The sequence below is a fragment of the Salminus brasiliensis genome, chromosome 24 (assembly GCF_030463535.1).
Source record: "Salminus brasiliensis chromosome 24, fSalBra1.hap2, whole genome shotgun sequence".
NCBI classification, from domain to species: domain Eukaryota; kingdom Metazoa; phylum Chordata; class Actinopteri; order Characiformes; family Bryconidae; genus Salminus; species Salminus brasiliensis.
The window spans coordinates 26,544,529-26,562,102 of record NC_132901.1 but is presented as its reverse complement, the minus strand read 5'-3'; the positions used below and the strand labels follow the sequence as shown (position 1 = coordinate 26,562,102).

The following is a 17,574-nucleotide window of genomic DNA, read 5'->3' as shown; positions in this document are numbered from 1 at the left end:
TACTGATGATAATAATAATAATACTGATAATAATAATAATAATGATAATAATAATAATAATGATAATAATAATACTGATAATAATAATAATAATGATAATAATAATAATAATGATAATAATAATACTGATAATAATAATAATACTGATGATAATAATAATAATACTGATGATAATAATAATAATACTGATAATAATAATAATACTGATAATAATAATGATAATAATAATAATGATAATAATAATAATGATAATAATAATACTGATAATAATAATAATAATTATAATAATAATAATAATAATAATAATAATAATAAGCTCTATGTATTGCTGTGGATCCTCTCAGTCCAGTGCCTCCTGGGTCAGACCTAAAAAGTGAAGGTTAAAGTTCTGTTTTGTTGGATTCAGAAGCTGAATGTTTTTTGGCAAAACATAGAATAATAATATTATAAAAAATAACTGATGAAAAGAATAAATGATGAAACTACAGCTAAATCTGCTCAAATCTATTATAAATACAGGATAACTGCGCTACATGTGGGGTAATGTTAGACACCAGCCTCTGAGAGAACACCGCCCGGCCTGCCCTTACCAGCTAACTAACTAACTTTATTATAAGTATTTATTACATATTTCATACATTTATACACAAATAATATCGATATTTCTTGCCAAACGTGCTGTTATATTAATACTAGAGCTGCAATGTAAGTCGCTAGCTAGCTAACTAGCTGGAGCTAACGTTGGCATAAACAGGATAAGCCGATAAACGTCATATTAATATCATATTAAGTTTTTTAAAAAGCTCGTAGACCTTCAAAGAGATCAAATTAATAACCCGTTTCTAAATTATTTCTCAGATGTTGCTGTTTTATAGCTTTTCCCGTTTCCCCTTTTCCTTATTAGGACCGTTAGTCTGTCGTTATGGTAGTCCAGCAGTCCGCCGCCAGATGGCGATAGAGCACTTAGGCTCAAGTGCACTAAGGAGGAATCTCAAATCGCTGCTTCCTCCCTACATAGGGAACCTTGCGCGCCAAAATAGTATAGTAGTGCATAAAATTACGGGCGGAATTAAACCGATTTATTAATTAATTTTATACATTTCTAATTTTCCAATTTTAGATATGCACACTAACTTGATTTTAAATTAGATTAAATTACTTGCCGCGATTTTTTTTTATTTTTTAAACATCACTTTTACTATTATTATTATTATCACTAGTCAAAACCCGACTTGTAGGGTTTAAAAATGTTGCCTGAGAATCATACTGTGGTTTAAAAGAAGTCAAAGAAGCAAAACGAGGGTTACTCTCTTTTCGATCCTCCCTACGTAGGCTATAAGTATGTGTGTGTGCGTGTGGTTTGGAGCTCAGCCCGCTCCGTTGTTAGAGACTGTATGTAGCTACACTGCGCTGCTGTTAGCGGGTTTATTAGATTTAGGCTGAGATCGGACTCTCTGGAATGCACACGCCTCAGAAACCACAGGTAAACCCGATACCCGAGGCGGATTTAGTGGAAACGGCGAGCTGGTTCTGATAAATATCGATAACCTTAGCTAGCTATGCTATGCTAGCTAGCTGGCTAACGGGTGATAAGCAGTGTTTATCTCCTGATTTATCGATTATCTGTGCTTTAATAAGCTCCTGGTCACGTGGGCGTGTTAATTTATTAATAACCCTCCATTAAAACCCATTTATTTATGGCTACAGTTCCCAGCCTGGCTTGTTTTGATGCCCAGCCCCAGCTGGTCCAGGTGGAGCTATCTTTAGCATTAGTTGTCATAGAAACCCATCAATCATGGGTCCATAATGGGGACCATGAGGGTCACCACTGGTCCCAGTGCACGTTCCCCATCTCTGCTGCTGGGAGTCAGACCTGTTGGGGTGGGGCAGCGGTAACCCCCTGACCAGGGTGGGTATGTATACACAGGGGCACTGCAATGAATTTTAGGGCCCCTGTCAGTCACAGGCTCTAAACCCCTCCCATATAGTATAAATATATATATACATTAACATCTGCCTAATATTGTGTAGGTCCTCCTCCTCCTGCTGCTGCCAGACCAGCTCTTGAGACCCTTTGAGGCATGGCCTTCACAAGACCTCTGAAGGTGTCCCGTAGTCCCCGGTACCAGGATTATTATATTAACATGAGCAGCAGAAGCGTTCTGGAAGTCCTGTAAGTCGTGAGGCGAGGTCTCCATGAGCATCGTTGGTGGTCCGCCAGAAACGGTCCACCCCGCAAACCCGAGACCTGCCTGATGTTTTGGAGATGTCGTCTAAGACGCCACAGTCAGTCAAGGCATCCGCTTGATCCAGCAGATGTGGAGGATATAAGCTTGTCTCAGATCTGCGTTTAAGCTTCTTGCTCTGTTGCAGGTGGAGGTCAGCCCGTAGCACCATGAGGCCGGCGCCTCTGCTCCACTGCTGCCGTCACAGGAAAACGTGGCTGCGCTCGGCCGGCTCCTTACTGGCCGCGCCCGGCCTGGAAACACCATGAACCGCTACTCTGCCCTCAGGCAGCTGGGTGATGGCACCTACGGCTCCGTCATCCTCAGCCGCTGCCTGGAGTCCGGGGAGCTCGTCGCCATCAAGAAGTGAGTGAAGTGTCCTTCGTCGTCTTTCTAGTGTGGAGCTCTGGGTGGGGTTATTCATATGGCTTAAGTTATTATTTCAATAACCGATATTCTTTATTTAATGCTTTAATAATGCATGCTAATTATTTACCTACTATTATGATCTGGCCTAATTAGCTTAACCTGGCTTAAAGCAGCTTCAGGATCATGCTGTTGCTCCACTGACTGTATCCGGGAGAATGGCGTCTCCATCATTCCCACTTCGGGCCACTTTGGTGGTGGAGCTGCAGGAGGAGAAGCTCTCTCCAGAACTGTCAGGCTGTGTAACGCTGCATCATATTAGTGTAAAATCCTGTAGTTTTACTCTACCGCCTCAGCCCACATGCTTCTGAAGCTCTCAGCTTGTCCAGAAATGCAGGCGCTCAAAGCAGGATTTGCGTTTACTGCAGTGGAGTAAAAGTGAATTACACCACCGGACTGTAGGGGGAGCCCTGGAGCAAAACTTTGCGTAGAATTCGCTTTAGCTGAGAGCGTTGGTTGTTTTTGTTAGTGAAGCTTGGTTTATGTTGACTGTGGTTTGTTGAAAAAGCCCTAGAACACCAGCCGTTATTGATCAGGGTTTAGCGTTCATAGTGGTTGCTCTTTTTCTGGAGCAGACTAACATCATGAACATATTGGCACCATGCTGCCTAATGCCAGGCCAGGCGTGGGCTAGAGAAGGGGTATAAAGCCCCCCAGCATTGAGCTGTGGAAGAACTGTGCTCTCTGGAATGATCCAGTACTTTTGGGATGAGTTGGGGAGTTGGTCCTGATGAGGTGGGGTGGTGATCATTATCATCATCCAACATCCTGACCTCTGTAACACTTTTGTCTTTGAATGCAATCAAATCCTCACAGCAATGCACCTCCAAAATCTATAAGAAAGCCTTCTTCTACTCTGGACAGTAGAGACAGTTACTCCAACAAAAGCAGGATCAACTCTTTTTAATATAGACACAACAGAATGAGCAGGTGTCCCAATACTTCTGTCCATGTAGTGTATGCAAATCGTTCTGGGTCTACAAGCATGTTGCCAAAGCCTGCACAGTAATCCCGTGTTTATGTCTAATCTCTGATTTGCGAGTGTCTTCTTCAGAACGTCCTGATCGAGCAGCGAGGCAGCGATCAGGCTTTAAGCTGACGGCTGGCTCTACAGCTGTGGACCAATCAGAGAGAAGGACTGCCGAGTTCTCCCCCATTCAGACAATCACTGAACATCTGTCAGACTCCTGAAAGCTACAGTTCAGAAGCCTGAAATAGTGATGTCTATTTTTAGCCCGAACAGGATGTGCGTCTGGAGGAATCGGAGAGGGGGCATCAGTTATCAGAGCTGCTCAGCCTAAGCTCCTGCATCGAGAGCTGGGCGGGCGTGGCTGGGGTGGGTGGGGTGGGTGTGGTTGCAGGAGGATTACTCAGTTTAATTCCCAGATGAGTTTACCACTGCTTTGGAAAAATGGTGTCAGGATTTTCTTCAGGATTTCATTGGACAGTGTGGACCAGTGTTGACCAGTATGAAGGGCTGTGGTGTCCAGTTCAGCCTACTTGTTAGGACCCCCCCCCACCATCAAGCTGAAGGTTGAAGGTATTCAGGCTGCTGCTAGTGCAACGTCACTGGAGCTCAACACACTTTGAGAGAAGACTGACTGCCTCTAACGTCTTAAACATCTGCTGGCAGAGGATCTGCTCCACACGGGGAGTGGGAGGCCCATCGTACCCACCAAAAAAGCGAGTGAGGCTGGTGTCCGAACCTGCGATCTACCAGCGAACACCAGATCTTTTTACCTCATTAGTTATCTTGCCTGATCATATTAAGCACAGTGGAGATTTTACTCGCCACTATTTTTTAGGGTGTCGCCCTGCAGCAGAAAACAATAATCAGCTAGACCAGACCTCCTCCCTGATACCATGTTTTAACGCCTACATACAGGAGGAAAGATAATAGGGGGCTGCAGTGTGTCCACTAACCATCCAGAAATATGTTTGTACCAATCAGACCAATTTTTTTGTTTGTTTTTCTTCTTATATTTTCTCTGAATTTAATACTAGAAATGAACCCGCCTGTTTGTGGCTCCTCCTACTTCTACCAGTGCTCCCGACACTAAGGACTGGGTAAACACGACTCCTACGATACATGTGAAGGCAGTCCCCAGCTCCACCACACCAGCTGACCGACGCCTGTACCGGCTGACGGCGCTTAAGAGTGATGAGGGGAGTGAGCTAGGGGTGTAGTTAAATATTGATATATCGAAGTATTGCAATATTATATTTTGCAATACTGTATCGATTCTCAAAAGCACAATATGAGACTTTGATTAAGAATTTACATGTAAAGATTCGTGGCAGACGGTGGTTCATTTTGTGTTGTGTTTGAACCCTGACCACTAGATGGCAGTGTTGCACGCAGTCAATTTTTCTTTTACTCAAATTTTATGCAGATGATGGTGTTTTTTTCTAAATTTTCCTAAAATGTTATTTTGTTTTTGCTTTCAGTATCGCAATATTTCGTGATGTATCGAATCGTAACCCCTGTACTGTTATAGGTATTGTATTGCCAGGTTCTTGCCAATACACAGCCCTAGAAAGAGCGCCATCTATCCACCCGGAGAGGGCATGGCCATTGTGCTCTTTCGTACTCTGGTTGCTGATGGCAAATCGGCATGGCTCGGGATTGGAACCTGTGACCCTCAGGCCGAAGTGGCAGCACAAACTGTAGACCTCTGAGCCCCTAGAGACTTTTTCTTCATGAGTGTTTCTGTGGGTGTTTGGATGAGTCAGCAAAATTGTAGTGACATAGGGACTAGTTGGGGTGAAAACCACCCCCCCCAGCCTGTTTACCACCCTGTTACTTTATACTCAACATGAAACACCCTGATTTTACTCTGTGGGGAAAAACAAAAAATAGAGAGCAGATAAGCTCTGCTCTGATTGGTTGGTTTGCGGCACTGGTGACGGCTCGCGGGACCCAGATATTATAACACGGTTTTGACTAGAGCTGGGCAATTGTACGATATTTTATTGTATCGTGATAAATTTTGTTATCGTGATGTACAATAAGCTTTTCTAAGCATCTGGAGAAGACAGTTAGTGTTAATAAACTCTGATCAGCTGCAGGGTTCATTACTAACAGTGTAATTAGACTAAAGGGTTCATTAGCTGAAGAGCAGCAGATGTTATAGAGTATAAATCACTGGATTCAGCACAGGAGAGGATCTGAATAGTAGTTTTTAGGAATCTGTCACTACTGATGTTTTTAGCCTGTGATTACGTGATAAATATTGTGTATCGTGAAAAAAAAAGCTTTAAATATCGTGATATATTAACCATTAATCGCCCAGTCCTAGTTTTAACACTCATTTCTCCAGAGTTTTACCATATAGTGCTGCTGTTCTTTCACTGCAACCTGTATTTGCATAACCCGCAAAGCAGAATCTGGAGGTGATGAGTTGGAGACGTGGTTTGCCTAAAGGACTTCTGTCGTCTCTTTTTTTTTTGTTTTTCTTTCCAGAATGAAGAGAAAGTTCTATTCCTGGGAGGAGTGCATGAATCTTCGAGAGGTGAAGGTAAATGCTTAAGAGAGCCGAGCCTTATCTTCCAGCATGTTGCTTATAAATTCCCCCACATGGTTTTGATATCATCATAAATGCTCCACCTCTGTCCATCTGCTAATTATCATGTGTGTTTTTACAGTAATTGCTCAGTTTGTCTCACATTTTTAAAATCCGCTTCTCGTTCCTGCAGCAGCAGAGTGGAAGTAGAAGGTGACTCTTGTGTGTTTTCAGATTGCAGTGCTTCTAGATCTTATTTACCCCCTTTTTAAACCCTATACTGCATCTGTAATCCAGGACAGGAGCATCCTTCCTGCAGGAAGCTTCTCAGATAGCATCACATATAGGCTAGTACACGCTACTCTGCAGTAGAAGCATGGCCAAAGACCAGCCTGAGATTTCAGCTGAGCCGTATCCTGTATTCCTTCTGATGCATGACACAACAGACCTTACAGATGATGTGATTATTGCCTGACCTCCACTGAACTCTCCTCTGCTAGGTAATGCCATAACAGCCGACCGCGACAAATGAGACCCTAAACATCATCCTCCTTCCACAGTCCTCAAAATGACCTGTCCAGACAGGCACTTTTCAGGATCTTCGGTTTTGATGGATATCGTCAAATGCATGGTTTTGCTGAGAGTCTTGGATCTCCTCCTGAAGCCGCAGCTGAATAACGATATTTCTTTTGGCTTCAGTCCCTGAAGAAACTCAACCATGCCAATGTCATCAAACTGAAGGAGGTCATACGGGAAAACGACCATCTCTACTTCGTGTTCGAGTACATGAAGGAGAACCTGTATCAGCTGATGAAAGAAAGGTAGTGGTCCGTCACATTGGCTCAGTGTAGAGCATTTTAATGGGAACTGCCACAAACTGTAAACCCACGTCTGGTGTTTTTTTGTCTGTATTCCAGGACACGCCTGTTTCCTGAGTCTGCAGTGAGGAATATCATGTTTCAGATTCTGCAGGGACTTGCCTTCATTCACAAACACGGTAAGATCTGCCAGCTTTTAGGAGAGTCAGCCCTAAAATAAGCCGTCCTTGCATTTCTGCATTAGCATGCCTGGCCTAGTCTGGATCTGGAGAACCAACAATCCCTTATCTGCTCTGCCATTAGCTTAATTATTATTGTTGTTGCAATCATTAACATGTAAGCCTCAATTAGGGAATATCTTATTTGATAGATTTAAAAAAATGTCCAAATTATTGAAAGTCAAATTTACAATGTATCTGAGGTCAGAACCCATTCAGCCCACAGTATATTAACCACCCAGTCACATTTGTGATGAGGTCAGTTAATAGAATGGCCTGTTTAATAATAAGTGATAAAAACAGATAATAACTAGATAAATAATCAGGTTTTTGATGGGCACTTTATGGACAAAAGTATTGGGACGCGTGTTTATTCAATGTTTCTTTTGAAATCAAGGGTATTAAAAAGCCGGTCCTGCTTTTGTTGGAGTAACTGTCTTTACTGTCCATGAAGGAAAACTTTCTGCTAGATTTTGAAAGAGCATTGCTGTGAGGATTTGATTGCATTCACCAACAAGAGCAGCATTAGGTCATTCCCAACGCATCCCAAAAGTATAATATGGAGCACCACCCTCCATCATTATTCCAGAGAACACAGTTCTTCCACTGCTCCACAGCTCAATGCTGGGGGCTTTATACCCCTTTAGATGTCTCCATCAACAGTCCCTCCTCCTCTGACGCATGTCTGATACTTTTCACCACAGGCTTTTTCCATAGAGACATGAAGCCAGAGAATCTTTTGTGCATGGGGCCTGAGCTGGTGAAGATCGCTGACTTTGGTCTAGCTCGAGAGATCAGATCCCGTCCACCTTACACAGACTACGTGTCGACCAGATGGTGAGCTTAGCTATATCACTGATGTAACAGCTGCTTAGTAACACTGACAAGCTGCTTAGTGTGACTGCTGATTTTTGGAGATCATATAAGAAGGGTCTGTAAGTATGCAGAATCTCAGGTACCAGTCATTTATATACCTTTTTATTATATTCTGTCCTGTTTGAGGATTGGGACTGTGGGAACTGTGTACAGTACTGATGTAGAGGCACTGTTGAGCCACTTTTACACAGTATAACATTTCAGACCATTTCTGTTTGCTTTTGCTGATTAGTGGTTTGCCCCCTGTTTTAGGTACAGAGCTCCAGAGGTTCTCCTCAGGTCCACTAGTTATAGCTCCCCCATAGACCAGTGGGCTGTGGGCTGCATTATGGCTGAGCTCTACACCCTCAGGCCTCTCTTCCCTGGCTCCAGTGAAGTGGACACCATCTTCAAAATCTGCCAGGTCTTGGGAACTCCTAAAAAGGTCAGTCAGGCTTTACGTTAGGGTTTGAAATCTGGGAAATATTTAATTGGCTGCAAAACAAGGTTTATTATTTTAATGGACACGTAAAGCTTGTTCCAAATGTGGGTCTTTCTTAACGAGCTGTTAACGAGCAAGTTGCATTGAGGTGTTATTTACATGTTTAATTTACCTAAAACAGGCTCAAATTAAGTGTTCATCTGTAATATTTGGTCATTTGCAGCATGGCTTGCTTGGTTTTGAGTCTCAGTTTACTCCTATTATCTATGAAAATGCAAATAGGGCCTGAGTGGTCCGGCGGGCTAAGCCCACTATGTCACTATGATCAGAGGATCGCTTGTTCGAATCCCGGTCACGCTGCTAGCCATCGGCAGCCGAGGCCAGAGAGAGCACAATTAGCCTTGTTCTCTCCAGGGTGGCTAGATGGCGCTCTCCATCTATCGCTAGAGGATGGTGCCGGCGGCCACTGGCACCTGCAGGCTTGTGTGTTGGAGCCGGGTATGCGGCGCTTCTGTTGCATGTTGATCTGTGGTAGGGGAGATTACATACAGGTTGGGTAATTGGCATTCCATATCGGGGAGGAAATGGATGGAAATCGGAGAGATCTGTCTGTATTAAAGTTTATTCTGAATTGTTTCTGGGCTTCACAGAATGACTGGGCTGAAGGGTACCACCTGGCAGCCACCATGAGTTTCCGCTGGCCACAGTGCGTCCCCACCAGTCTGAGGAGTCTGATCCCCAACGCCAGCAGTGAGGCCATTCAGCTGATGAGAGACTTGCTGCAGTGGGACCCCAAGAAAAGACCAGCTGCCAGCCAGGTGACACACTCTGCACATATGGGGTTGAAAAAAGTCAGGAAAAGCTGAAATATACACTCCAAATGTTTGTGGACACCCTTTCTAATGAATGTATTCGGCTAATTTAAGATGCACCTATTGCTGACAGATGTGCAAGTGCTGTGCTCTCACACACACAGCTTGTCTAGTCCCTGTAGAGAGATACTGCCAAAAGAATAGGACTCTCTGGAGCAGATAAATATGGACCTGTTGGCACCGTGCTGTCTAATGCCAGGTGTGGGCCACAGGGGGGCCAGTGCTCCATACAATACTTTTGTCACTGAATACTGATGCAAACACTTTTGTCACTGAATGCAGTCAAATCCTCACAGCAATGTTCCTCCCAAATCTAATAGAAAGTCTTCTTCCCTGGACAGTTACTCCAACAAAAGTAGGATACACTCTTTATATTACCCTTAATTTCAGATGAAACAATGAATAAGTAGGTGTCCCAATACTTTTGTCCATGTAGTGTATCTATAATCCTTTCAGATGTTTCCATATTTGGTGTTTATTTCAGCTTACTGTGTTGATATTAAATAAATGTAGGGTGGTCTCTTTAGCTCAGCACTGTATAAGGACCCAGACTGATATTGCTCTTCCTTCCCAGGCCCTGCGCTACCCTTACTTCCAGGTGGGTCAGGTGTTGGGCACGCCACAGCAGCTCCAGGAGCAGAGCAGACCACTGCCCCAGCCCCAGCCCCAGCCCCAGCTACCGCCACAACCCCCAGTCCAACCTCACCCTCCACAGCTCAGGCCTGTTCCCCCTCCTCAGCCCCCTCAGCCTCCTCAGCCGCACCTCTCCCCAGCACGGCCGCTTCAGCAGATCCAGCCTCCACCGCCCAGCCTCACTTACCCCCAGCAGCACCAGCAGCACCAGAAGCCCCTCTTAGAACCGCACAAAAGAGCCGCCAGGCCAGAGGCAGACACAAGCCGAGCCCAGCAGACCCGCTTCCCTTTAATATATGACAAAGGTTTGCAGAGCCAGGTGAGCAACACAGCTTTGTTCAGGGTGTTTTAATAGGATGTCTGAGCAGCCTGATAGAAAAGTGGGTCCAGGCTAAATGTTGTACATGATTTTGGGGAATTTAACTGAAACATGGAGAATAGCATCTCCGTCCTTCCCACTTTGGGCCGGAGCGCTGCTGCTACTGCACTGTGGAGCTTTGGTGGTGGAGCTGCAGGAGGAGAACCTCTCTCCAGAACTGCTGTAAAGCTGCGTAACGCTGCTTTAACCCATAGAGTCATATTATTGTAAAATCCTGTAGTGTTACTCTATCGCCTCAGCCCACATGCTGCTCTACCTTCTGATCACCTTCAAGCTTGTCCAGAAATGCATGTGCACAGCTTTCAATGAGGGCCATTGTATCGCTGGGCTTTCTAAGCTAGGCTATACAAGGAGTTAATTCTGCTGTGCTGGATCAGTACAATAAAAATAAAGGGTTTGGTTTGGTATCAGCTTTTAAGGTTCTCTAGACGCCATTAATAGACATGATCCTCAGCTGCTGCAGACAGACGTCTCCTTTTTTCGAAAGCTGTTCATTTGGGACATTATCTCAGTGAGGAATCTGAACCGAGCTTGATTTGAACTGATTAGAGTGGCGACGTTACCAGTTAGCAGCTGAAACAGAAGCTAAAGCTAGTTCTAATGCTAACTCTCCGTTCCACCTTAAATAGTGTCGCAGTTACAGTGTGTACATCTCAGCAGCAGAGAGTAACTGCTGCGTTATTTAAGGTGGAATGGAAAGTTCGGGGAAGAGGAAGACTTAGCGTTAGATCAGAGCCTCGCTGTAAACGAGACCCGGCAGCAACAGCAGACGGCTGCAGAGCAGCAGGTGAAGAGCGAGTTAGCTAATCTGTCAGAAGAGGAGGATCTCTACTCTTCACTCTTCCACTAAACGTTGCTCTATTTTCTGCCGTTTTTCTCTACGCTGCCAAAAAAAACCTCCCCAAGAACACCCAGTCTGGTTGTAGCTGAGCAGCGGCAGAGATCTTCTATCCCATTTTCTCCATTTGGGAAGATCTAACGTTCCTCCATCCCGTCTTTACTCCGGAATCACGCCTGGTTAGAAACCAGACTATGGTGCTCTAATGCTCTAATGTTCTACCAGTGAGAGAACCTCGCTCATTTCTCTGGTTCTACACCAGCTCTGAACGGCCCATTCAGAACCGAGGAGGCTAAAGCTAACGCTAATGATAATGCACACACTCTCGGGGATCAAACTGCAGAGCTGTAGCTAAAGGAGCTGGGAGCTGAATGGTCAGGGGGGTCAGTCAGACTGGACTGTAAGATATTAAACAGTATAGAGTTTAAAATGTTGCTCCAATCAAAGTAGATCAGATTAGAATTTAGTCTGATTTCAGAAACTGGTGCTAAAGATCAGATCGGTATCGGCCGATAGTCAGCATTAGGAGACTCGGATCGGACTACTTTGTGTTTGTTCTCTCTGGGTTTAGGTAGCTCCAGAACCTGAGAACACAAATTTCTCCAGTTACACGATGAAGCCCAAGGCAGGCCGGCGGAGGTGGGGTCACGTCACAGGCGTCTTAAGGGGAGAGGACTGGGATGACTATGAGGACGTGGACGCCTCAACCGCTGCACCAAACAAACCTGCTTACATCACCAATGACAAACGCTGGCAGGAAGACAACAGCCTGAACAGGTCATTTGGTCACTGTGTGTCCATCCGTATTCAGTCCGGCTTCTCTTGCACATCCGTTTCTGTAGCTGCTTCTCTTTTCCCCATGTTCTCTTCTGTTCTGCAGGCTGGGAAACGTTTTGGATTTCAGCCCGTCCAGAAACGAAGGTGTGACCAATATGAATAAAGCGCTGCCCTTTCAAGAGCCATCGAGGACCGCCTCAGCCAAGCAGCATTACTTAAAGCAATCACGATATTTACCAGGTAATTACACCAGCAACAGCACAGGCTGGCAGGCATACAGTACACTCTGGTCCATATCCAGCCATAACATTAGCACCACTGTGAAAAACATTGGTGGTCTGGTTCCAGAGGCTTGTGTCAACCAAACTGTGATGTTCTGACCCAGTCATTGTCTAGAACATCTCCAAAACATCAGACCGGTCTTGTGGGGTGTTGCTTGGTATGCAGTGGTCAGTACCTACCTAAAAGTTCTTTAAGGAAGGACAACCAGTAAACTGTTGACAGGGTCATGGGCATCCGAAGCTTACTGATGCTCAAGGAGGCCCTGCCCACCTCACAACTTAAAAAAGGACATACGAAAGCACTTAAGATCTGCTGCTAATGTCACGCCTCCATGCCTCCAATGGTCAGATCTGTTTTGGTGGCACAAATGGGACCTACTCAATATTAGGTGGTTCTAATGTTATGGCTGATCAGTGTTGACTGTGAGGTGCAGAATGCCTGCTTTAATTTGTCAGGGGTATTTATATATGTAGATCTTATCTTTAATATTTACATATGGAAATTCTCAAGTTCTCCAGAATTCCTTAATTTTCACTTTCAGAGACACGGTGAGATCCGTGGACAGAAATCAACACACTAATAAATCTATTTTTATAAATCTTATATTATCCAGTAAGTACTAGGAGTTACTCAGTATAATCAGTGCTATTAACGGTAATGTAATGTGGGTCATTACAGTTCATATATGTAATTAGTGAGACAGTTGTTTTCAAATCCAGTGAAGTATTACTTTCTAATAATTCTAGATCAGATTTTGCCACTGTATTTTTTTTGATTGTTCTGTACTGACTATTCGTGGCAGCGTTTCTCACAATTTGCAGCAATATAAGTTATATACATTAATATTGAGAAATGTTAAAAATGTTAAATACTACTTTTATTGCTGCAGTGTTTGGGAAATTAAGTTGAATTAAAAGCTGGAAATTAAGTTCACATATATCTGAACCAAGGACATGACCAGCAGCAGCCTGTTGTAGTCCGTTTTTAGTCTCAAAAGAGAAATTTGTCATGTTTTACATCAAAATCCATTCATTTGTAATGAAACTTTGCCACAACAGTAAAAACATACACTGATGAATTCGTTTTGCAGTGAAAGTGCACTGGTCTGACCAGCAGGTGGCGCTTTAAGCACTTCAAATGAGCAAATCTCTTTTTTTTTTTTTTTCTTTTTTTTTTTTTAAACAATCAGTTCAGTTCAAAACCCCACGCCAGTCAATCTCTAACTGTAATCCACGTCTCCTCGCTCTGAAGGGTTAAGCAGTAAGAAGAATGTAGCAGTGAACGCGGCGAAGGACTTGAGTGGGAACAACCTGTGGGGGAGCAGCAGTGTTCCTGTGGGAGGGACACTTCCTACCAGGGGGAGTCATGGTAAGAGGCCGGTCCTGCTGGTGTTAGTGATGTGCTCAGCACCCAGTTTAATGTTAGATAAACAGCAGCTGGTCTCATCTGCACAGTTCTGACTGATCGCATTACAGACGATTACATTGTTGGACCTTTATTCATCTCAGGTCTGCTCTCTCTTAGTCTTCATTCAGATTTACTGAAACACTAAGTGTCTCAGATTGAGTCTGTGTTCCCACAGCAGGTAAAAGTGGCCCAAATCTGATCTTTTTGGAACAACACACACACACTGAATCTTCTGTGAATTTTTTATTATTATAATTGTCAGATTTTTCTCTTTTTCTCCCAATCTGGTGCTGCCAGTTAATCCACCCGATTATAGCTCCTCCTAGCACTGACGGCGCTCTCGATACTAGGAGGGTAAGGACTTCACACAATACATGTGAACCAGCCACCGCCTATTTTCAAACTCCCACTGATGCAACATTGCTGGCCAGTCGTCTTGGTCCCCAACTCCACCAAGCCAGCTCCAGACGCCTTTGCCGGCCAACATCTCTTAAGAGTGCTGAGGGGAGAGAGCACCGTCAATTGTGCTCTCTCAGACTCCGGCTGCTGAGGCACTGCGGCATGGCTGCGAACTCGTGAATCGACAGTGCATTGGACCGCTGACCACTCGGAGCCCCCGAATCTGACCTTTTCACTTTCGGATGTGGTATTGAAATCCAATACATATCTGATATTTGCCAACACGGCTCTGAACAGCCAGATCGGAATCCATGTGGCTGTTACATAAATTCAACTCCACGTTCAGCAGAAGTGTGCTCTGAGGAGAAGGGAAAATGGATGTTAGCAGTGATGACCTCCTCGCTCTCATGATGATTAGCTTCCCCGCTGCCCTTTAACATGACCTTTAAGGAAGTGGCCATTACTATTGACTCCGGATGAGCGAGTCGCATGAAGCATTGCTCTTCTGCATGAGTCAGTTTAGGAGCTGTTTAAACAATGTCTGATATAGGTTACATTAAAAAGATCGGATTTGGGCGACTTTGCCATACTGTGTGAACGTAGCCTTAAAGAATCCACTGTACTTCTTTTTATATATATATATATATATACACATACACACACACAGCATCCCTTTTTAATTTCTCACATATAGTTGATTGAGGTTCTCTGAAAATCTTGCAGACCACTGGGAAACTAAGTTAGAGCTCTTGGCTGTTTAATGGGTTTCCTTAAGTGGAGTCTAAGAGGGATTCTAGCTGGGGGTCATATGATGTACTCAGTGGTGTCAGTGTGATGATGTTATAAATATGTTCCAGGTACGCGTCCAGGTGGATACGTCCCCTCAGTTTATAAGAAGGAGAGCAGTTCAGCTGGCCAAAGAGTGCATCTAGCACCCATAGATTCAACACTGTCGAGTGAGTAACAGCACTGGATATGCCTGAATGCTAATTTGCAAATGATGGACACTTCATCCTAAACTGCAGTGATGAGAAATATGTAGGTCTTATTTGCATAGTTCTGATTGGTCCCTGTAAAATGAATGAATAATAATAATTATTATGATTATAATTATGATGATTATTATGGACTGTATGCTCCTGTATGTATACATATTTGTATGTATGTTTTCTACACAGAAATCTTAAGTGACGGTTTGGTGAAAAAGCATGTGAAATCTCCTCTTACTTCAGCTCTTACCTTGTTTGCTGTTTCCTGGTTTTATTTTCTTTAGACTGACACAGCAGGCATTATAACACTGTGCAGTAAACTGTGTGTGGGAATTCTCACTCTAAGCTCAAACTGCATTTAGTTGAAGTGTAATGACCTGAGCATGCTGTGCTAATTGGTGTACATAGGCTTCCAACCCATTGCACATCTGTAAATACACTTGTAAATTGGCCTTGGGGCTCCAGCTCGAAAATCAAGAGCCAGATTTCAGACACACAACGTAACTGGTCAACTAAGATTAATTATAATAATTATAATAATTCCCATTCACAGCTGTAAAACACTCAGCAGGGGGCGCTAACACCTTCCAGTTTGATGTCATTAACCTCAAGAGTACGTGTAACGACCAAAAAAGTCCTAAATACAGCGCACATCACATTTTCTCAGCAGGTCCACAAAACCTGCTTTCTCATACAGAAGCTTAAAATCTGGACAAATCTGCCTACCACTATCTCAGGATTCTTCACACGCCACTGATCAGGCAGAGAAGTGGATTTTTTAGCTTTTTTTAATCAGACTGTAGAAAAACACCCATATGCAGGTTTACCATTGTGATGTCAGCGTGTTTTGCCCACCCACTCAAAAACTAAAAACAGAATTCTCTAAAATCCCCGCTCTGAGAAGTCTCCACCTTAAACACTGCATTCATGTGGACGGGAGGCCAAAACGCTGGGTGTACACATGGAGACCTCGGTGGACCTCTGTGTTTTTGGTGAAGTTTTACCCACACCTATATTCTGTTTTCCAGATTATGCAACGTGGAAATCCAGCAGGTCCAGCAGTCAGGTGGGCACAACATCCTACTTGTCATCTCCCACTAAGAGCACACCAGGCCTGCGGCCTCGCCCTCCGGTGCAGCCTGTTCACGGGCGCACGGATTGGTCCGCCAAGTACGGCCACCGATAGGGCATTCTCAAGGGACTTGCACCACGAACCGCTCTGGGGTCCTGAGTGCTGTGGTTTTACCTGCTCAAGTTGTACATGTGTACGTTCAGATTATACAGCAATAATCTCTGTTTTGTATTCCTCGGTGTAAAGGATGGTTCCTGTACAACTTTTATATTTGTTTGGCATAATAATATGCACAAGAACTCTCAGTGTTGGTGTCTGTGTATCTGAGGATCTTTCTAATGTACTCCTGTAATCTTTCAGACTCCTGAGGAGTATGCATTCATATATGGTTGGTGGTGTTAACTTTGTGGCTTTTGTTTGTTTGTTCTTTTTGCACGGCTGTGTGGATTCGCTCCTCGTTCAAGAACTTTTGCAAACCCGCAAATCCTTATTTCTCTTCAGTAATATATGAATACTGTTTATTTATATTTGTTTTTTACTGTATTTTTAACATTATATTTTAGTTTTTATAGCGTTTTTTTATAAATACTCTCCCCAAGATATTTTGTAAATCTGCCAAATGACTTTTTTTTTTTTTCTTTCTTTGCTCTGAAACATTGTTCTGTATGTTATGCAATGCACAACACGCATTCTTACCTGATTTGTTGATTTGTTTGTTACCATCCTGGTCCTTTTTGAGGGTGGTGTTTTCAATCTGAAAGGTTTTAGTAATGTTGTCGTTTCTCAGCGTGCTCTCTCAGCTCCAGATTAAAGTATTAATTAAACAAGATGCAATTATTTTACAAAATAACCAGGTTTAAATGTAACTTTATGATAATTTTTTTTGTAATGTTCGGCATCCACAGTGCAGTTTCATTGGGAAGGAGGTCCGGTCTGTCTAGTGTCCCGACAAATGGCAAACAAATCGCAGAGATGATATCATTCATCTTTTTTTTAAATTAAGAAATTAATTTTATTCAAATGATCCCTTTTATGTAAATGTATGCATGTTAATCTATGTTAATTAAACCCAACCATCTCACTGGGGAAAGGTCAGGCCTGAGGTCTATATTCATTATTTAGTTAAGTCCCACTTATTACCAGTATAACCGTACAGGCTGTAACACTGTGACTAAAGATGGATTACAGTAGTACAGCATCTGTTATTACTCGAGTATTAATTACTCAGGTTATTACACATGTATAACCATGAGTGATTGTGCTTTTACAGCTGTTGAAATACACCAGACCAGAGCTGATACACATGTACTTGTCCAAGCTGTACCAGTGAATCCATCACCAGTAGTTACACGGTTAATGCATGGGTTATAAATATGTAATTACACAGTTATAAAGTGGGACCATACATTTCAGCAGGCCTTGCAGACGTCTTTACACAG

General features: G+C 43.5%; 1 protein-coding gene across 5 annotated transcripts; it reads left to right on the top strand.

Moving 5' to 3' along the window:
- The first annotated feature begins 1,359 nt into the window (after nucleotides 1-1,359).
- LOC140546575 (serine/threonine-protein kinase ICK-like) lies at nucleotides 1,360-17,229 on the top strand. Of its 5 annotated transcripts, XM_072669944.1 has the most exons (14): nucleotides 1,360-1,483; nucleotides 2,374-2,591; nucleotides 6,115-6,169; nucleotides 6,854-6,975; nucleotides 7,072-7,151; nucleotides 7,895-8,027; nucleotides 8,319-8,490; nucleotides 9,138-9,305; nucleotides 9,934-10,311; nucleotides 11,781-11,986; nucleotides 12,090-12,226; nucleotides 13,520-13,636; nucleotides 14,932-15,030; nucleotides 16,092-17,228. In XM_072669944.1, exons 2-14 carry the CDS (start codon nucleotides 2,491-2,493, stop codon nucleotides 16,247-16,249), a joined length of 1,926 nt encoding a protein of 641 aa, XP_072526045.1. In that variant the 5' UTR covers nucleotides 1,360-1,483; nucleotides 2,374-2,490; the 3' UTR covers nucleotides 16,250-17,228. The 5 variants fall into 5 exon arrangements, with proteins under 5 accessions (XP_072526045.1, XP_072526048.1, XP_072526044.1 ...); XM_072669947.1 differs by having other exon boundaries at nucleotides 1,360-2,591; nucleotides 9,934-9,957; nucleotides 16,092-17,229; XM_072669943.1 differs by having other exon boundaries at nucleotides 1,360-2,591.
- Nucleotides 17,230-17,574: the final 345 nt, after the last annotated feature.

What these genes read in the sequence shown, in the direction of transcription:
- LOC140546575 (XM_072669944.1), top strand. Translation starts at nt 2,491, where the DNA reads ATGAACCGCTACTCTGCCCTCAGGCAGCTGGGTGATGGCACCTACGGC. An exon ending in TATCAGCTGATGAAAGAAAG is followed by an intron (nt 6,976 to 7,071) that starts GTAGTGGTCCGT and finishes TCTGTATTCCAG; the next exon opens with GACACGCCTGTTTCCTGAGT. An exon ending in GCAATCACGATATTTACCAG is followed by an intron (nt 12,227 to 13,519) that starts GTAATTACACCA and finishes CTCGCTCTGAAG; the next exon opens with GGTTAAGCAGTAAGAAGAAT.